The sequence below is a fragment of the Chelmon rostratus genome, chromosome 2 (assembly GCF_017976325.1).
Source record: "Chelmon rostratus isolate fCheRos1 chromosome 2, fCheRos1.pri, whole genome shotgun sequence".
In the NCBI taxonomy this organism is placed as follows: Eukaryota; Metazoa; Chordata; class Actinopteri; order Chaetodontiformes; family Chaetodontidae; genus Chelmon; species Chelmon rostratus.
In genome coordinates this window covers 385,416-407,354 of record NC_055659.1, presented here as the reverse complement: position 1 = coordinate 407,354, position 21,939 = coordinate 385,416, and the positions used below count along the sequence as shown (strand labels likewise).

Here is a 21,939-nt window from a genome sequence, read left to right as displayed (position 1 = left end):
GTACAGATGTGATGGCACAAATGATAAAAATGATAATACACTGTTTCCCAAACAACAAAGCCTGGGTGTCCCCTGAACTGAAAACCCTAAAGGGTTTTTAAGTCTGGGGATCGAACTGAGTTGAAGAGGATGCAGAGGGAGCTGAAAAGAGAGATCAGGAGAGGCAAGGAGAGCTACAGGAGGAAGCTGGAGGAGCGCCTGCAGGGGAACAATACCAGAGAGGTTTGGAGGGGCAACAGACACAACTCAACCAGCTGCCACCTCCAGAAGTTCTCAGATGATCAGCCATCGTTGGATGTCTCACAGGGGAACGATTTGGAATACAGGGAAGTCATCACTAAGACTGGTGTGGACTAAACCACCTGCACATCAATGCAAGACCAAGGAGATGGTGACAGAGAAGCACCACAGACTACACCGGTGGGCATCAAGGGATTTGACATTGATACCTTGGAGGAGTACAAATACCTTGTGTACACCTCAACCATAAACTGGACTGGTCCACTAACACTGATGTAATTAAGGACCAAAGTCGTCTCCAACTGCTGAGAAGACTGAGGTCCTTTGCAGTATGTAGGACATTACTGAGGACTTTCTATGACTCTGTGGTTGCATCTGCAGTCTTTTGGTCTGCTGGGGCTGTGGAAGCTCTGAGAGGGACAGAAAGAGACTGAACAAACTGGTCAGGAGAGCTGGTTCTGTCCTGGACTGTCCTCTGGACACCACTGAAGATGTAGGTGAGAGGAGGATGTTAGCCAAGCTGACATCCATCATGGACAACCCCTCCCTCCCCCTGCATGACACAGTGGGGGCCTCAGCAGCTCCTTCAGTAACAGACTGCTGCATCCACCCTGTAAGAAGGAACCACAGGTCCTTCATACCAGCAGCTGTCAGATTATTCAACTCCAGCATCACTGAACATCAGACTGTGTTGATGCTGTCTCCCAAACATATCTGTTGTTTTTTGTCATTCATGCCCACATACGCTCATATCCTTCACATTTTGTGAAGTATTACATATTTTTCCTGTTTTGTATATTTTCTTCTTCTGTGCAATAGAATAAACACTGTTTATTATCATTATTGATCTGAAGCCAGCTTACATTTTGTACTCTAGTGGCAGCAGTGTTCTCAGTATTACCACGTGCAGTGGGTGTAAAAATCTGTTAATTTCTAGCAGTATATTTTTATGGCTATTTTTCCACAGTTCCACAGCAAAGCATATTTTTTAAATATATATTTTTCTACATATTGTTTTTCTTTTATATAGTTGCTTGTATAATATGTACATATATATCGTAAACTTTTATTTTGTATTTTGTTTTTTGAATTTCTCTCTCTCTGTTGCGACTTCTCTGTCCAGCTGCTATCACGCTGCTGTAATGCCAAATTTCCCCGGCTGGGGATTATTAAAGTTTTATCTAACTTATCTGTCCTCCCTAACTTCAGTCCTGATGCTGCAGCTTATGAAAGCTTGGTATCACAGGATGTGAAATCGAATGGAAAATGTGCCCTGGACACAGTCGGTGTCTCCAGGCGGCGCCGTCAGACAGCAGCGAACAGTCGTCTGACGAGAATAAAACCAAGAAACGTCAGGATTCTTGTCCTTTATTCACTTCACGTCAACAAACAGGTTCTAACTTTGTTCAGCTGTGAATCTGAACGTGTTAATAGTCCCTTTAAAAGACACAAAAAGGTCACAAACAAATAAAAAGAAGTCTGTTTAGATTCTAGTCTTCAGAGTCTAAAGTGCTCTATCATCAAGAAATTCCAAACGATTTCAATGATTGTACATTTCAGTGTCAGGGTTAAACACCTGAGCGAGCGTAAGGCTTCAGTTCCACTTTAACGAGATCTGTGAGAGGTCTGGAGCTCACGTCAGGCTTTGAGAACAAGCTAAAGACAAAAGTCTAATTCCACCACGTTCCTTAAGTTTACAGAGGAACGACTCTGTTTCATCAGAATTACCACAAAGGATGGAGCTGTCACATGGTCATGAGGACTTCTGTAGTTTTCTATCATGTAAAGTGTAATTCTGACTTCCAGGATCTTCAGGTGTGGATTTATCGTCTCCTTTCTTGTAATAACGACATTTGAATCTCATGTGAGATATTTTCAACTATAATTACAACTTCCATAAACCTCCAGTCAAATGACTGATAATCTGATAATTCTGATAGTTCTCTTCTCATAATGATGACATCTGTAAATTGTAATTCTTTGTCATTAATAAGATACAGATACAGCCATCAGAACTGCTGGACATTGTGACTATAAATGTGATTAAAGTGAGATACAGCAGACAAACGATGTCAAAAATGAGTTTCCTTTCTCACATTATCGGGTTTTGTGCTTTTGTGACTCCTTTTTTGTGAATTCCTGAAGAGTCTCCAGCAGATTCAGTGAAACTTTGATCCACAGACACTCAGTTTTAGGCACAAGAACAGTTTGTTCTATCAGACAACATTTTCTACATCATGAGTTTGACACACGGGAGGCGAAGGCGTCTCCAAGTCCGACCAGTCCACGTCCCAGATACGAGATCTGAGGAAACGTTCTCACAACGTTCACTTCTGCTGATCACAGAAACAACTCCGACACAAAAATGTGTTTAACATCTCGTAGTTACGACGAACATATTGAATTACGGGTTCGCCGGTTCTCCAGACATGAATCATGTATTAAAAACATTCTCGTAATTTTGAATTCTGTAAATCATAATTAAAAATTGATTAGCATCTTACGAGAGACGTACGAAGAATCTACTCAGAATTAAAAGTAATGAGATTTGAAAGTAACTAATAAGAGTTTTTTATGTGTCTCGTCATAACGACAGGCCTTGTTTTAATTACAACATTCAACATTTGTATTTTCTAGAGATTATTTCTGTTCTTTTATGAAATAATAATGAATCATTTATGAAATAAAATCTTAACATTTTTAACGACATTTAGTCTGAGAGTTGAAACACTGAGATGTGTTTCTTATATCTTTAATTTAATTTTAATAATCTGCAATTTCATTTCTTCTATAATCACATTTATAAATAATTAGCACTCATAATTAGAGAGACTCTTGATTAACAGAGAGGAATCTCATAAGTTTATATTTTATATGAAGTATACAGTTATTTCTTAAAGCTTCTGAATGTCATATGGAAGAGTCTTCTGCAGCTCGAATATTTGTATATTTTATAATAAGACATAATTATTTCATAATAACAAGAAGACCCTGATCAGAATCTCAGAGAATCTCTCTCTTTTTGTGAATAATAATCAATCAAATCTTTCAAATCTTTATCGCCGTCCTTCCTTCTGAGCAGAATGCTGTTGTTCATTTCCATGGCAACAGTCGTCCACCAGGTGTGACAAGTCAGGTGATGTGTCCATAAAGCCCAGAAGAGGACAAACAGTCTCTGTTCCAGGTGAGTTTCATGTGATTGGCTGCTGCTCGTCGGTCTCCTGCTTCATTCATTCATTCGCTCAGAGATCCAGCTGTTCAGTGTTTGACCCCTGAGAGACATCACAACTGTTCTGTCCAGCTGTCAGCATTTGGACAGTGTCTCTTCAGTGTGTCCTCATAATGTTTGTGTCTCAGATTGTCCTCAGAATGTCCCCAGTGTATCCTCAGAGTGCCCTTTACCATGTCCTCAGTGTTTCCAGAGTGTGCTCAGTGTGTTCATGTCCTCAGACTGTCCTCCGAGTGTCCTCAGCATGTTGTCAGTGTGTCCTTAATGTTGCTCTGTCCTCAGGGTGTCCTCAGCATGTCTTCAGCATGTCCTCAGTGTGTCCTGTAAACATGTGGACAGTCTGGTTCTCAGTCTGCTGTCTCCTGCAGGACAACAGCTGTCTCTACACCTCCTTCTCGCCTTTACTGTGAAACGACGTCCGTCTCAGATTTTCCTTGACTTTGACGAACTCCGGAGCTTTCAGGTTTTCCTCCTGCTCCTTCTCCTGCTGTTTCTCCAACTGCAACACGAGAGATAAAACGTTCAGGGTAACAGGAAGCAGGCAGGAGACGTCCAGCAGAGGACAAAGACGAGGTGACTGACTCATAACATTACTTTGTGTATATATATATATATATTTGTCTGTGAGTCGGTGTGTGTGTGTGTACATGTGTGTGTATATATATATGTGTGTGTATGTGTGTGTATGTGTGTGTGTGTTTGTGTGTGTGTGTATGTGTGTGTGTATGTGTGTGTATATATGTGTGTGTTTGTGTGTATATGTGTTTATATATGTGTGTGTGTGTGTGTATGTGTATGTGTATATGTGTGTATATATATATATGTGTGTGTGTGTGTGTGTGTGTGTGTGTGTGTGTGTGCTACCTCCTCCAGCTTCTTGTGTCTCTTGAGCAGTTCGGCCTCCAGAGGAGAAATCTTCCTGTGAGCTTCGTCTTCCTGTTTCCTCTGTTTGATCAGCTGATCTCTCTTCCTCGACTCCAGAACTCTCTGCAGCTCCGGCTTCATCTCCACACTCGCCCCCCCCCCTGCAGAAAACACACAATAACATGCTTCACATCTCCACACTCGCCCCCCCAGCAGAAAACACACTTCACATCTCCACACTCACCCCCCCCCCGCAGAAAACACACAATAACATGCTTCACATCTCCACACTCGCCCCCCCAGCAGAAAACACACTTCACATCTCCACACTTGCCCCCCCCCGCAGAAAATACACAACAACATGCTTCACATCTCCACACTCGCCCCCCCCCTGCAGAAAACACACAACAACATACTTCAAATCTGCACACTCGCCCCCCCTGCAGAAAACACACTTCACATTTCCACACTCGCCCCCCCCCGCAGAAAACACACAGCAACACGCTTCAAATCTGCACACTCGCCCCCCCTGCAGAAAACACACTTCACATTTCCACACTCGCCCCCCTGCAGAAAACATGATTCACATCTCCACACTCACCCCCCCCCCACAACAACATGCTCCACATCTCCACACTCACCCCCCCTGCAGAAAACACACTTCACATCTCCACACTCACCCCCCCCACAGAAAACACGCTTCACATCTCCACCCCCCCACCACAGAAAACACGCTTCACATCTCAACCCCCCCACCACAGAAAACAGTGTAAAAATCAGACAGTTTCTGTCCTGATCAGCTGACACTGATAGATCAATACTGATCAGTACAGCTGAGTCAGCTCATGTGGCAGTAATGTTCTTGTGTGTGATGTGTGGAGTTAATCTGGACTCTGCGTGGTTCTCAGTGTCTCACGGATCGTTCTGTGTCTGTTCTTCTTGGAACAGTTCATCGTTCAGACTGAAGTAATGTGGTTCCTCCAGCAGGGGGCAGTCTGAACACACACACAGATGAACGCACATCACTGCAGCTGAGTGTGTGCGTGTCTTCTGATGAGATGAAACCTGATCAAACAAACGTTTGACCTGTGAATTCGTCACATATTGAACGAACATCGGCTTCCTGCGTTTCCACCGACCAGCAGAGCGAAGGCGAAGCTTCGGTTTCTGGAACCGCTGACGATGTGAACGAGTGTGTGTGGTACTCGTGCGTGTGTGTTTCTGGGCCTCCTCCAGCCTCGGTTTTCCTCCTGAATGATAAAACTGAGGAGAAAAGCCGACCTCGCTTCGCCCACAGCGTTACGGCTCTGAGTGTGAATGAGCGACTGTGTGGAGGTGAAAACTTTCCCAGCATCCTCGGCGGCGCAGGCCTGCGAGGTGGGAGGCTGTTGCTTAGCAGCGTCTGCTCGTTTCTTCCAAAACTTCACCGGGTCTGAGCTCGATGGTCGGGACAGAGCGCAGAGACGCCGAGAGGACAGCCTCGTACACGAACAGGATATTCACTGCTGCTACATTTAAAAAGCAGGATTCTGCTCGGTGTGACTGAGAACGTTACAGAGACCGTATGAGACGGTTTGTCCAAAAACAAACAAGAAGACAGCACAAACGTTCTCACGACTCTTTTGAAAATGTCCTCAGCTTCTAAAGAACGTCCCCACTTCACACCACGCAGTCAAACACTCGTTACCGTTTGCAGCTGCTCATCAGCTCTCGGTGAAGCTCTTGGTGACTCTTTGAAGCTTTGACGGGATTCACGAGTTTTTTGGGTTTGATGAGGTCGTTGTCCTCGTCTTCCTCCAGGTAGTCCGGCCGGGGGACGTAGCTGGACACCGGGGCTGGCCTCCTGTGGACGCCCTCGGTCTGGTGCTGTTGCAGGTTTGCGTACGCTGAGGCTACAGATATGAGGACAGAATCATTAAGACTCGCAGATTAAAAGTAAAACATCTGACTTAAAGTTCTGAAATCACATTTTACTTTTAAAGTCAAATTTCGACTTCCTGCTTTGTGGAGGATGAACCCTGACTCCATGATCTTTCCTCTAGCGCCACCCTCTGGACACACCTTACACACTTAGCTCGACTAAGAATAAAACTCCTGTCCCCCTGGACAAAAAACCCACCAACACCCACAAACATCACGGGTCACATGACTCTGCAGCAGTCACAGTGGATGATGGAAACATGACACTGGACGTCGGGTGTAAATGCTGCCTGAGATCAGACAGCTTGTCCCACTCTGCTTCATCATCATCATCATCGCCATCTCATAAAAGAACAAAGTGAGCACCAGAACATTGTCCCCGACCTCCGTGCTGCTTTCGACTGTCCCTTGTTTGTTGTGTTTGTAACGTCAAACCATCAGAAAAGAAAACTGGTCAACGAGTTTAAAGACGCTGCTCGAGAAGCCCGACAGGATGTCTGTTCATGTACTGAACGCCGCGGCCTGGGCGGACTTTCTGTCAGAGGGACGCCGGGTGCACTCAGGTCTCACTGTCCACACGACAGCGTCCTCCCTCTGGGAGTCTCTGTCCATCGCTTGTCTGAGAGAAGAAAGGACAGATTAATGGGCATCTGATCCGAGTCCTCAGATATTCTGGGAGACAGAGATCAGATGTCATACAGTTCACTTCACACAATGACCTCTTTCTCAAGTGCAACCAGAGACCGCCCCCCCCTGCTGCTTCATATTTCACAAAAATTAAACAAGCTGTGGACGTTTGGACGTCAGCTCGTCTCAGTCAGAAACGCAGTGACAGCTGCAGCACATGGACAAAAGTATATGGACAGCTGGACCAGCATTCCCCCCCCATCAATCGTCGGTCAGAAGCAAAACCTCCGACTCACATTTCACATCAACAATCTGTGAGAAATGTTTTGCACAGCTGGAAGCAGGTGGGAGACGAGAGCCGCCATTAAAAACGTCCAGCAGCCAATCACCGTGTCTGTCTGGACTCTCTCTGATTGGTGTGTGCTGACTCCACACTGTGATTGGCCAGTGTCAGCGTCTTATGGCTGAAATGTGAACGTCGGGGAGATACTCGACGCCTGTGCCTGCTGTCAACTGAGCATATTGTGGGTTTTATTTGTGTTGTAATCACACATCGGCCCCCCAGTGAAGACCCCCACCACCCTGCATGTGTGTCTCCAGACAGGCAGCGGCCACGTTTCAGCTTCATTCGTCTTTGTGCTTCATGTGTGTGTCTTACACTTGAAGTCATGATGAACTGAGTATGTGTGAGAACGCAGAAGTCCTGAGTCCACTGACGGACGACTGACCGGCAGCTTTCACCACACGGCCGGTGCTTCACCTGTGGTTACACCTGTAGTTACACCTGTAGTTACACCTGTGGTAACACCTGTAGTTACACCTGTGGTTACACCTGTAGTTACACCTGTGGTAACACCTGTAGTTACACCTGTAGTTACACCTGTGATCGCCCTGATTGGGTGATTCTTCCAGCAATGCCCTCTGGGACACGTATTTCTCTCCTAAAGTTGTTTCATCTCAGGGTGTCAGAGTTGAATCTGAGGATGAGGCAGGAAGTCTGGACGGACTTTGAGATCTTCTGAGGTTTCATATTGATCCGAGGCAGCCTCTGTCTGATCTGGTTTCAACCAGAAGCTGTTTCTGCTTCAGTCTGTCTGACTCCACCTCAGCCAGGATGTGATCATGTTACAGGTCAGAAGATAATGACTGAAAAAAAAACCTGAAGTTACTAAATCAGATCAATCCTGTGACTGTGATGACTCACATCGTCTTCGAGATGAAGAAGAAAACTCATCAGCTCACATTTACAAATTTACAAGCTGCAAGACGATACTGACACACCAAACGTGCACTCACAGGCCAAAACCCAAACGTTACATGGTCCTCACAGTCCTCTTTCTGGTTTGACTCTCTGAACTTAGACGACCCAACAACCATCACCACCACCAACACCAACAATACCATCACCACCACCAACACCACCACCATCACCACCACCACCAACAACAACAACAACAACACCATCACCACCACCAACAGTAATAATAAGAAGAAGAACTTAAAGTGCTCCAACAAAATCAGAAACATTTAAAGGAATTACATATTTCACTGAAATGAAACCAAAATCTACAACATAAATCAGACCTCTCTCTGAGGTTTTGGTCTTTGGCTTCAGACTGACCTGGAGTCTGTTTCTGGTGAATGTTTTGACATTCTACATGCTTTGATTTGTCGATTAATCACACAAAGAGATGCGATAACTGTTCAAACACAGCGGGTTGAAGTCTGCTGTCCTCTGACGCAAACACTCAGGTCACAAAGTCGCTTGTTGCAAAAGACAAACTGGTCTGACGGGTCAAACGGTGCAGCTATTGATCAGCTGCAGAAAAACAAACCTGTTCCTTCTATTAAGAAAAAGCTAAAGAGCTCTCTCAATTTGTTTCAGTTTCAGCTGGATCCAAACCAGAATTACAGATGTGAAACTGGATCACAGTCCAACACAAACAGCCTTGGTCTGACAAAAGAAGCGGTCTTGGTCCGGATCAAACTGAACCATGGTTCGGTTCATTTCTGCTGTGAAAACATATTTCTGGATGGTTTGGACTTTGGAACCATTGGTCATCATCAGAACCAGAAGAAAAGATCCTTGGTAGCACCGGGAGCGCGGACGAGACCAGATGTTTAACTGGCATGTAGTCTGATGATTTTCAACAGAGTCAAACCAGGACCAAAACACCAGAGAATACTGGACCACACCAGGACCAAAACAACTCAGAATACTGGACCAAAACAGGACCAAAACACCAGAGAATACTGGACCACACCAGAACCAAAACACCAGAGAATACTGGACCAAAACAGGACCAAAACACCAGAGAATACTGGACCACACCAGGACCAAAACAACTCAGAATACTGGACCAAAACAGGACCAAAACACCAGAGAATACTGGACCACACCAGAACCAAAACAACTCAGAATACTGGACCAAAACAGGACCAAAACACCAGAGAATACTGGACCACACCAGAACCAAAACACCAGAGAATACTGGACCAAAACAGGACCAAAACACCAGAGAATACTGGACCAAACCAGGACCAAAACAACAGAAAATACTGGACCAAACCAGGACTAAAACACCAGAGAATACTGGACCAAACCAGGACCAAAACAACAGAAAATACTGGACCAAACCAGGACTAAAACGGCAGAGAATACTGGACCAAACCAGGACTAAAACATGGCAACATTTCAGACCAAACTGGGACAAAATGACCAAGTCTGCATCACTCCACAGTCCTTCAGTTTGTGTGATGAGAAACTCTTGTGTTATATAAGAATGTCAGCGTAGTAACTAACTCTGACTCAAATCAAGTTTCCCTGCCAAGAATGACTTCATCTTCATCATCCTACACTCATGTCATCCTCACCAACCTCACACTGATTTATAAACAGTTAGCACCGCGCTGCGCTCCAACACGTGACTCAGTTATTCATGAAATGTATGAAAAGCAGAAAATCCTGGAAGTAAACAAACAGTGATGGAAGCTCAGTGGGTACTACAGGTACTACAGTTACTACAGGTACTACAGTCACTCCAGTTACTACAGTTACTACAGGTACTACAGTTACTACAGGTACTACAGTCACTCCAGTTACTACAGTTACTACAGGTACTACAGTTACTACAGGTACTACAGTCACTCCAGTTACTACAGTTACTACAGTTACTACAGGTACTACAGTTACTACAGGTACTACAGTCACTCCAGTTACTACAGGTACTACAGTTACTACAGGTACTACAGTCACTCCAGTTACTACAGTTACTACAGGTACTACAGTTACTACAGTTACTACAAGTACTACAGTTACTACAGTTACTACAGTTACTACAGGTACTACAGTCACTCCAGTTACTACAGTTACTACAGGTACTACAGTTACTACAGTTACTACAAGTACTACAGGTACTACAGTTACTCGCTGGCTCATAACATTTGACACAAAAAACAAGAATAAGCTCGTAAGATTAGATGTGTTGTTGTTGATCATTTACCAAACAGAATATATATATATATATATATATATATATATATATATATATATATATTACAGTACAGGCTTCACCAGCTACAGATTAAAGTACTGTGAATGTGTCAGTGAGAAAGATGAACTCAGATATTATACTGTGATCGTTTTCATCATCTCAAAATTCAAAAACTTTTTATCTGCATAATTAGTGACTCCACTGTTTACACTTAAAGATAACTTTGCTGATACTTATGTAGTTTTATTTAAAATGCAGGACTTATTTTACAGTATTTTTACTCTCTTGTATTGATACTTTCACTTTAATAAAGGATCTGAATACTTCAAGTTTCATTTTCAAGTCCCAGAATGATAAATAACACTATTAAATGCAGTTTTTACAAATACTGTATGAATGACAAACTTCTGAAAACTGCAAATAATCTCTGTCTCAACAAGTAATTTATTCCTAAACATGGGAAAAATCCAAAATAACCAAAGAAAACAGATCAACATGCAGAAAGACGAAAGTGACAAACGACACAAACATAAAAAGCGTCTCAATGAAAGTGGAGCAGGACGGGATGGAACGAGTTAAACTCTGTGATTTCCACAGTTTTCAGGGAACTTCACTGATGAAGCGAGCACAAAGACAGTAAATCTGATTCGTCCATCAGCTCCTCAGGATGAGCTCGTTAGCTCGGCACTGAAGGAGTAAGAAAAGGCTTCAGGAGGATCCAGGACCAGAGTCAGTCCTCTTACCAGACTTCACCATCCGCTCCCTGCCTGTGGTGGGCTGTTCAGGGCTGCAGCTCGCCCTGTGATCCATCTGATCCATCTGATCCATCTGATCCATCTGATCCACGTGTGTTTCAGTCTGCGTGAACCTTCATGCTCTGAGTCCGAGCAGCAGCTCTTCCCCTCTCCTCCTCCTCCTCCTCCTCTCCTGCCGACTGAATCATGTTCAGTGTAAAACAACGGTCACATGATCCTCACAGGGTTTCCCAGTACACTCCTCCTCCTTCTGCTCCTCCTTCTCCTCTTCCTGCTCCCACTCATCTTCTTTCTGCTCCTCCTCCTCCTCCTCCTGCTCAGTATATTTCAGAACTTTTGAGTCTCATGTTTTGTAGGCACCGACTGAACCAATCAGGTGAAAGCTTCTTTCCACAGATTGGTCATGTGACTCGTGTATGTCATGATGTCAGACTCATGACGGACAGTCTGACAGAGAAAGGATTCAAATCCACCATCAGATGTTTTGTGACACTCAAACAGGAGGTTTGAGGAGGAGGAGGAGGTGCTGCTGTGATATGAAGACACTGACCTCCTTCCTGCTTCGTTACCTCACGCTGAAAGCTTGATTACATCCAGTGTGTTTCACTTCCAGGATAAAATAAACGTGTCAGGAAGTGAGCATCGTGTAACACTCTGAAGCAGAAATGTTGCAAGGAAGTGTTTGAATGCTAACGTTAGCTGTTGTCTAGCGTAGCTAATGGCTTATCAGATTTGATGTTTGACCTTCAGACGTGGCCCGATGTCCCTCCAGATTTTCGTTGCAGTTTCTGATCAATCAGGAAGTGTTGAAATTACACCGATTCGTCAAGTTACTTACGTTTATACGACCTGCAACCAGGAGCACAGCGGGACGACATCATCCTTTTCATAGCGGCATCGAGCTTCCCGCCCTGAGTGTGACGTCAGAGGAAAATGTGGAAACAGCTGGCCTGGCTCCGATTAACAAGTTATATCTCGTTAGTTTAAAAAAAGAATAGTGTAACAATGACACTTGCTGTTTAATGAACTGCTATGGCCTGAACTATTTCTTGGCCTTGACCAGTGACTTCCTGTAGTCTCCTCTGGTTGCCTGGCAACTGCTGAACAAAACACTGAGCACTCAAACATGTGGCTGCCGCCTGTTTTCGCTCACAGCCGCCGACCCTTTCGCCCGAATCTCGACCTTGATCCTCCAACAGAGGAGTGAAGTGTGAGGATCTCCATGTTTGACTCACCAGAACAAAATTAACTGAGTTACAACAAAAATGTTTGCTTCTCTGACGAAGAACGTCTGACGTCCCAAGGTGCATTTCACCAGCAAACAGCCAATCACAGAGCTTCACATGAACATGACAGTGAGCTGAAGCTAAAGATGAAACTGTAGCTTAAATCAAGTCCTCCTGATTCTGGATCAGTCACTCATTCACCACTGCTGATTCTCACCTCTGACTGGCTTCATCTGCACAGCAACAGCAGCTGAGGTTCATGGGAATTGTAGTTTTTAGTTGGTCAGAAACCTGTATGATGGTTTGTGTGTTTCTGCTCAGTCACATTCAGAACTTTCATTAAAGAAATATGTAAAATAAGAATGAGGAGAAACAGCAGCTTCTCACATTCATGACTCTGGCTGAAACTTTCCTACCCTCTGAGACTCTTCTTCTCGTCTTCTGAGGACAAACCGTCCTGCATGTGAGTGAGTCCGTCTGACAGGATTCACTGCAGTCTGATGTCTGAGGATTACACACTTTTAACTTTAACTCAGGACTACATGACGGACACAGACATACAGTCAGCTGGTCAGAACTCATAGTGTGAAACTGAACTGAGATCAGCTCAGAGATCACTGAGATCACATCAGACAGGACACCCTCATCCTGAGATGCATGCTGGGTAAACGACCCTCCCTCTGCCTGAATGAGTCACACCTACACCTGAATAAATCAACAGGTGATGGTTGACATGCTTGAACATTTCAACAACACCATGTCAGGTATTAAAAAGAGGCGGACTGACAGACCCCCCCCCCCAGGGTCAAACAACAGCGGTGTTAATAAGAGGAAGAGAATCTGTGGAGGAAGACTGGGGGGCTCACAGTTCACTGTGTTCTATACAAAGAAGCCATGACTGTCTATAACAAAGCAACACGTCTGGCAAGGCAGGATTTCTTTTCCAGGATTATTACAGAGAACACTGGGAACTCAGCAGCGCCCCCACCTGTCCACAGTTCTCTACATCTAACTGTGAAGAACCTGCATCGCTCTTCACTAACAAAACAACCGGAATCAAAGGCTGCTGACGTGAACACAGATGAGCTCAGTAAACCCTGTCAAACAGATGGAACCATGGGAAAATCCACCTGTATTAATGCATTAACTGAGCTCTGCAGACGGCCACGAGTCTAACTCGTCCACTTCCTGCTTTGTACCTGCACCTGCAGCAGTTATAGAGCAGGTGTTTGACAGTGTTTCAAGTCGTGTCCTGAAGATTAAATACATCTCTGCAAACAGGCTTCTTCCCAGATGTCTTCAAGCTTCAGCTAAGCCGATGACACACAACTGCACATCTGTGCAGAACCAAATGATGCTGCAGCTACAGACTCAGTCACTGACTGTCTGTTGGCAATGAATCAATGGATGAGCAATAATTTCTTCAAGTTAAATGAGGACAAAACTGAAATCCTGCTAGTCGGCCCCGAAACTAAAAGAAAAATGCTGTTTTTAATAATCTGGGAAATTAGCTCATAAATCTGAGGTTACAAATCTGTTCTAGATTCAGATCTGACTTTCAAGTCCCACATCAGCGAGGTGACGATCATCTGCTGCTGGTTTAATGGAGGTTTCCAGCAGCTGAAAGAAAATCGGGATGTGGTCTTTGTCCACGAAGCATCAAAGCTCTGGAACAACCACCTGCAGATATCAGGAAGCAGCTCGCTGAATATTTTGTAAAAACTGAAAACTCTTCGCTTAAGCCTTCAGGACTGAAACTTATGCACTGCTGTTGTAAATTGTTGTATTTTAATTGATTTCATGCGTGATGATTCATGGACATGTTTCATAGGGTTAGGGTTTCTGTTTCATCCTCACAACAACTGTCACATCACCGACAGGAAACACTTGATATTTCAATTGTTTTTTAATTTCTGGTGTTTCCACACAGGTTTCCTTTAGCTCAATTTGAAAACACTCATAAAACAGATGAACTCAGAGACTCTGTGCCAGTTTAATTCATCTCCTGCTCTCCACCTTGTCTCGTTTCCCGCGCTGTAACCAGAGCAGACAGCGGTCGACCTTTTTAACGAGTCAGGAAGCAGCTGGTGGTTCAGTGCTTCCACAACAGGCCCATTACAGCCTCGTACACACTGGCAGGCAGTGATAGGCCGGAACAACCATTCAGAGGTCAGACGCGCCTCCCAGAGAGCACCATTGTCCTCTGAGTCGGACGGTAACCTGAGAGGGACAAACTCACCTCTGCCATTTGGGTGCCTTCCATTTTTCACGCACTGCTGCTTCGGCGGAGGCTCGTGATCGATGCTGTACGCCTTCTGGAAAACAGGGAAGAAGAAAAAGAGAAAATTAGGAAGGAGTAGGTAGGCGGGAATAATCTCCATCCAGTGTGAGGTTTATTTTACCAGATCGGATAGTTCGGACTGGTTGTGGACAAGGTCTCCGGAAACCTGGACAGAAAAATGAAACAACAACAAACCAAAGTAATCTTTTGTGAAGGAGAACCAGGTTCTTCTTCCTCGTCAAAAACTGGCACCTACATTTCCCACAATGCAACAGGACCACCAACAGTTGGAGACTGGTGTGTATTATAGTGGTTAAGGGTTAAGTTGCCTCAGTGTACTCGGGTCTACTCCAGTCCAGTCCAGTGCAGTTCAGACCAGTCCAGTCCAGTCCAGTGCAGTTCAGACCAGTCCAGTCCAGTCCAGTGCAGTGCAGTCTAGACCAGTCCAGTCCAGTCCAGTCAGGTGCAGTGCAACCCAGTCCAGTGCAGTGCAGTGCAGTGCAGTGCAGTGCAGTCCAGTCCAGTCCAGTCCAGTCCAGTCCAGTCCAGACCAGACCAGACCAGACCAGACCAGTCCAGTCCAGTCCAGTGTAATCCAGTGCAGTGCAGTGCAGTGCAGTGCAGTCCAGTCAGTCCAGTGTATTCCAGACCAGTGCAGTGCAGTCCAGGCCAGTCCAGTCCAATGCAGTCCAGTCCAGTCCAGTGCTGCCAGTCCAGTGTAGTCCAGTGCAGTCCAGTCGGCTGAGATGAGTCGAACTGAGCTGCTTTGAGGAAAGTCAGGGTGAGTCGAGTCAGTTGAGTTGAGTCTGTCGAGGTGATTCAGGACCTGGACTGGTCGAGTCCACATATTTCCTGTTAGAGATGAATGTACAGAAACATTTGTATGAAGAACTTGAAGAAGATGGATGATGAAGATGAAAATGATTTCTTAAAATGCTGAACTCTTCCTTTAACATTCAGTTTCAAACTGTTTCTCTCTGCTCGGCCTTCATCCCCCCCCCCCCGCGGGTGTTTCCCAGCCGCTCGTCTCCTTTCAGACTCCAGGTCAGCTGGACGGCCTCCTCTCTGACTGAATGGACTTTGTGTTGGTTGCTAGGAGAGCCTTCATCAGGCTTCAACATGGTGACAAGGCTCTCACTGTCTACAGACCCCCCCACCAGCCCTGAAGGAGGAGGGGGGGCTCTGAATGAATGTTGTTTACTGCAGGATGATCTGAGAAGGATCCTTTTCTCCTAAACTGCTCCCAGAAGTTTAAACTGGATCCAGCAGGAGTTTAAAGGAACAGTTGGACACTTTGTGAACTCCTCTTCCTCCCTCAGAGTCATCGATCCTCTCTCATGTCTGAACGATAAATATGAAGCTAGCGCCTTAGCATAGCTTAGCATAAAGACTGGAAACAGGGGGGAAAGCTAGCCTGGCTCTGTGACAAATGCCTCCCACTCTCTGTTCACTGCGTTCACTTGTTCATGTATGAAGCCCCATCGGGGGGGGCATTACAGGAGGAGGTGGAGAATGAAGTCTTCACTGTGCTCCTCAGTCACTGAACTGACTGAACTTTAAGAGGCTGTGAGGTTTGTTAATGATGCAGCTGCCACCTCGAGGATCCCATCAGTCCACCGTCTGATCTGACAGAGCTAACAGCGACAGACAGATCGGCCGTGTCGGGGTTCAGAGGACGCTGAGACAACCCTCTGTCTTAGCGGGACTGTCCTGAGCACAGTCTGACCTCTGCTGGACATTCAGCAACATTACATCTCACCTCACACAGACCAGCAGCATGTGGGCCAAAGACTGTTTAATGTGTGATCCAGTGATGAACTGGACTGTCCAAGAGACAGTCTGGTCCCCCTGTAAACCATGTCTTCAGCACTCAACACAGTGACAGAGACTACTCTATCACACTATTCCTCTAAAGCAGGGCTGTCCAAAGTGGGGCCCGTGGACCAAAGTTGGCCTGCCATAAGGTTTGATTTAGACCTCCGGATGTTTCTAGCAAAACAAATTCCAAAATTAATCCTAAATACTGTGATATAACTCTTTGTCCATGCTCTTTTACTTTTGACAGATATAAAAACTGTTGAATTATCAGTCATTTTTCATAATTCCAACACAGCAGAACAGAGGAAGTCGAATTCGGGGAACTTCTTTGTACCATTTTGCACTTCAACAATAGAACGTCGCAGACTGGAATCCAGCAGGCGTTTGCTTTTCAGTTTCAGTTTTGATCCTCCCGGAGAAGAAGCAGCAGCCTTTAAATGACTGACAGGAGAGAAATGGAACATGTTGAAACCTTCAGGCCTGTTTCCAGCAGCTGTAAAGACTCGCCCAGTGAACGACACTGGAACCAGCTGGTCTGTGGTTGAGGCTAATTTCTCACCTGCGACAGGTTTTAATGTCTTTCAGTCTTTTTCTTTTATAGGAGACAGTGACTCTCTGGCTTTGACCTGGTGACACTGAACTCTTGATTATGAGCTTATTATGTAATTGGTAGACCTTGAACAGTGATTGTCCAATCACAGCTCAGCAAACAGAACCAGTCTCAGCAGGTGAATCAGCGTTTCTGTTTCTCTGGTTAATCTGCAGATTTCCATTCTGGTCATTCTGCATCGTGAGTACTTTTACTTTTGGTACTTTAAGTACATTTTCATGCAAATACTTTTGATTGCAGGACTCCACTTTTAACTGAAGTATTTCTACACTGTGGTATTAGTACTTTTACTTAACTAAAAGATGTGAGTGTGAAATCAAAGGCTGGTTCATAAATCTGTTCATGTGTGAGCTGTAAATGTGTGAAGCAGAGAGATTAGCGACTCTTGACCAGGAGTCCGACGTCAAAGCTTCTTCTGGTTTCTGTATTTTTAGCTGCAGGATTTACTCCGGTCGTCTTAATCCGCCTCTCTGGCCCAAGACGGATTTAACCTACTATGATCCACATCAACACCACAAACACTCCAACCTGATTCATGTCAACATGTTTCCTGTTTCTGGACATCAAACAGCGGCCTGTGTGTGATCAGGCTGATCCTGAATCTGTCAGACTGCAGATCAACGTTCAGTCACATGTTCTTGTTAACGAGCGCCGTTATGTAACTGCAGCTGAAAATACTCTGCCGCTATTTATTCTCTCACACTGATTCAGTTACTCACACACGAGTTCATGAACTAATTATTCTCCGAAATCCTGCTGGCAGGATCTGAGCTCTGATTGGTCTAGACCGAGCCAACACACAGTGTTAGGAGCCTCAGGCTGAAAGGCCGACTGTAACGCCACAATTATTCTTATTATTCTAATAATAATAATAACTGTAATTATTATTAATATCATGATATTCACTGTAACTGTAATCTTACAGATCAGAAGGTGTGAAGGAACAGTCAGCAGTCCTCTAGGACCCCAGAGTGGACCACTGCAGGACCCCAGAGGTCTCAGCTCTGTTGAACTGAGGTCCTGAAACTGGCAGAGAACCCTCAGAGACCCTCAGTCCAGAACTGGACCACCTCGAACCTGGACTTTCACTGTGGCTTTACAGCAAAAGAAGATGTGAACTCAGTGAAGAAGCCGGAGAGAGAACAGAAAACACGCCTCATCCTTCCTGTTGTTACATTTTCTGGTTTAACAGTTTGCTACTGACGATCAGCTACAGACCATGAACTGACGATCAGCTACAGACCATTAACTGACGATCAGCTACAGACCATGAACTGACGATCAGCTACAGACCATGAACTGATGATCAGCTTCATGTGTTGATGTCTGACAGCGGTGTTTCAGCTCGCCCCCACCTGCTGCTGTCGGGGAGACTCCACTAAGAATAGACATTACAGCTACATGAGCCGGTCTGATACGTCTGTCCATACACCCTGCTGTCAGCTGTTAGTCACCATGGCAACAAACACACCCCAAAACACACACCTCAACAGGTGTGTGTTGCCTCAGAGCTCAAACAGTCCACTGAAAGCTCTGTCCCAGTCTGTCTCAGTTCTTTTTACTCCATTACATTTATCTGTCAGCTATAGTTACAAGTTACTTTACAAATCAAGACTTTTAGACACAAAATATTTGAAGAGTTTATAAAATCTGATGTTTTGTCATAAATTAAACTCTGGAACAGTTTATACAACCACAGCTGAAATGATTCGTCGATTAATCAATTAGTCCATCAATCATCATCTATTGATTGTTGCTGTAAAATCATTTGATGTTTGATTTGCTGCTTTTCCTCTGAATGATCTGAATGTGTTTGTAATAATGTGGAGCTTTGGACTAAACAAACACTGTGAAGGCGTCACTTTGGCCTCATCGTCACCACATTTCTCACTATTTTCACAATGTTTCCAAACCGAACGATCGATCGATTAATGGAGGAAATAATCAGCTGATTGATCCAGAATGAAAAGAATCATTAGTTAAAATGAAGCTCAACCAGCTCCAACAGTAAAATCCTGCTTTGACATGAACGACTGAGTCACAGTAATCTGATAACATGTGGAAAAAGTGAGAAAAAACAGACTGAACCCCCGCTCAGAGTTTGTCTGCAGAGGAGCTGACGTTCTCATCAGAGCCAATAAGAAAAGAGCTCCTGTGATGTCAGCTGCAGGTGGCGGACTGGGTTTCTCAGCAGGTTTCTGGAGGTTTATTCTGGATCATCGCAGATTGTGATCTCCTCAGGAAGTGATGTCACACCGTTTCATGTCTGTGTGTTCCCATCGGACTGAGTCCTGACTCTGAGGAGGAGGACTGAGATTCACCTCCTGCAGTGTCTTTGGCGGTCCTTCAGTTTTCCAGCGCCCCCCTGAGGAGGTTTTAGTGCTGCTGACTGGCCTGATCCTGTAACGTCACTGGAGTTAAAGTGACGTCGACTTCAGGGGACTTTTGTTGGTAATTTGTTTCATTTTGTGCTCCTTTACTGTCATGGAGACTGACTTTGTATGTTCAGTGTTCTTCTTGCTTTGACCTTAATGAGCTTTGCAGAACCTGAACCTGCAGTTCTGGAAGACCACCAGAATCCAGGACAGTGATCAGCGCTCTGGGTCAGGGATGTGTCTTTCCTACAAGAACAACAAGTGCACCTTGTGCAGCCGGGAGTCGAGTGAAAGAAACTGAAACAGATCAAACACATCATCTAAAAACACGTAAGAAACAAATGATTGTCCTGGGGAGTCCAGCTTTTACTGCCGCGATTTAAATCCATAACAAACTGTTTCCAGCGAATTGTCCCGGACGTGTTGGACGGGTTTCGTGACCGTTGACCTCGTTCTTAAATCCCCAAATATCTCAACGAGTCATGTGTCAAGTTGTTACAGTGGATTTAAATATAGCACTCTGCTGTTTTCAGATGTGATCACAGGCTCATACACTTCAAATGATGTCAAACAATTGAGGGTCCACAATCCAACATGGCCGACAGCGATGTTACATTTCACAATGAGAAACAGATTTTATGGGCTCAAACCTTTATTACTTAATGGTTCAGTGTCATAATAACTCAAGTTAAAACAAGTAATTATCTCAAAGAAAACTGAAGTTCTGTGTGCGCGTGGTTCTGTGGAGGATGAAGGTTTCTGACCTGCAGGAACAGCATCTTCATCTTTTACAGCTGGTGAACACGGATGTAAACGATGCTGCATTTTAAATATCTAAACAAACTGTTTTATGAGGAAAGAAAAACCCTCGACGTGTTTGTTAGAGCTGAAGGGGCCACATGGTGAGTTCTGGTGAGAATTTAACTGTCAAACTCCACACCGAACCTTTAACGTCCGTCTGTCGTCCACAAACGTCTCATCAGCTGTTGGATGACTGCGATGAAACGTGGTTCAGACATTCGTGGTCCCCTCAGATGGAACTGTAGTGGCGCCGATGATCCTCTGACTTCATCGAGCGCCATCGTCAGATCAACATGTTGCTTCGGTTCATGACCCACAAATATATATACCCACAAACCTAAACACACTCCCATCAGCCTCAGCTGGAACTTGTGCAAAAGCAAATGTTAGCATGCTAAACATTTTTGTCATTTTGAGCATGTTAGAATGTTAGCATTTAGCTCAAAGCACCACTGTAAATAAAGCCTCACAGAGCTGCTAGCATGACTGCCGACAGTTTCTATATGAACAAAAATAAAAGCTAGCTCTAAAGCAGGGCTGCAGCAACATTTCATTTAATGAATCTTTGCAGTTCATGATTGAAAATATATGTTAACTAATCAATCATCAGAATTTTCTGTCAATCGAGTAATTGATGAATCAACTAATCATATCAGCTCTAACTAAAAGAGTAAACTTCAGATAATCCAGGCCAGAGTTTCTGCCTCTGAGGACAGACTGTTGGACATGAATGATGACAAACTGTGCAGGTAAAGTTTTCAGGTAGTAAACAAATAAGAACAATTCTGGACTGACCTTCTTTCCATAAGCGGCTCCCATTCTTCCTCTGTTGGTCTTTGCTGCTTCACAGTCCACAGTCTTCCTGACTCCCTGTCCAACACTTCTTCTTCTGCTTCTTTTTCCAGCAGCCTTGGCTACCTCTCCTCGTCCTCCCCCCGCCACCTGGCAGCCTGACAGCCCGGTCGCTGGGGTCCGTTAGCCCGCCAGACTCTGAGGCAGCTTCATAACACCAAACCAAAACCAAAGCGAGCCGGAGGACAGGAGCTGAAACAGTCAGTGTTTGACTGTGAGGAGGAGGAGGAGGTGTCACAGCACCTGTTACTGCCTGACTCTCTGCTCTCAGCTGCGAGGAGTTAAGATGCTCTGACTGGATTACTGTAATTAGTGTTGACGAGGGAGAGAACAGTTCATTAAACATGTTTCTGTTGCAGTCAGTCCCGACTTTAACCGGAGTTCAGAGCGTTTCAGCTGTAATGAGGTCCAGACACTCCTGAGGAACTTAGCTGATGTTCAACTGCTGCTAGCTTCATGCCCTGTTAGCTCATGTTGAACACATGGTAGCTTAGCTTTGCTAATACCATGCTAGCTTCATGCCCTGTTAGCTAATGTTGAGAGCATGGTAGCTTAGCCTAGCTGATGCTGTGTTAGCTTCATGCCCTGTTGGCTGATGTTGAAAGCATGGTAGCTTAGCCTTGCTAATAACATGCTAGCTTCATGCCCTGTTAGCTGATGTTGCGAGCATGGTAGCTTAGCCTAGCTGATGCTGTGTTAGCTTCATGCCCTGTTGGCTGATGTTGAAAGCATGGTAGCTTAGCCTTGCTAATAACATGCTAGCTTCCAGCCCTGTTAGCTGATGTTAAGAACATGGTAGCATAGCCTTGCTAATACTATGATAGCTTCATGCCCTGTTAGCTGATGT

At 44.8% G+C, this 21,939-nt stretch overlaps 1 protein-coding gene across 1 annotated transcript; it reads right to left on the bottom strand.

Moving 5' to 3' along the window:
* Window positions 1-1,628: 1,628 nt before the first annotated feature.
* Window positions 1,629-21,059, bottom strand: si:ch211-236d3.4 (protein FAM107B). Its single transcript, XM_041956592.1, has 5 exons — window positions 21,036-21,059; window positions 14,595-14,670; window positions 6,022-6,225; window positions 4,334-4,494; window positions 1,629-3,968 (listed from the first exon to the last, which is right to left on the bottom strand). Exons 1-5 carry the CDS (start codon window positions 21,057-21,059, stop codon window positions 3,852-3,854), a joined length of 582 nt encoding a protein of 193 aa, XP_041812526.1. The 3' UTR covers window positions 1,629-3,851.
* Window positions 21,060-21,939: the final 880 nt, after the last annotated feature.

Bases quoted from the DNA above. Each gene is read 5' to 3' on its own strand.
- si:ch211-236d3.4 (XM_041956592.1), bottom strand. From the start codon at position 21,059: ATGGGAGCCGCTTATGGAAAGAAG. The intron at 6,226-14,594 runs GTGAGTTTGTCC...TCATATCTGTAG, and splicing joins AAGGCACCCAAATGGCAGAG to CCTCAGCGTACGCAAACCTG. The intron at 4,495-6,021 runs GGTAACGAGTGT...TGTTTTCTGCAG, and splicing joins GCTGATGAGCAGCTGCAAAC to GGGGGGGGGCGAGTGTGGAG.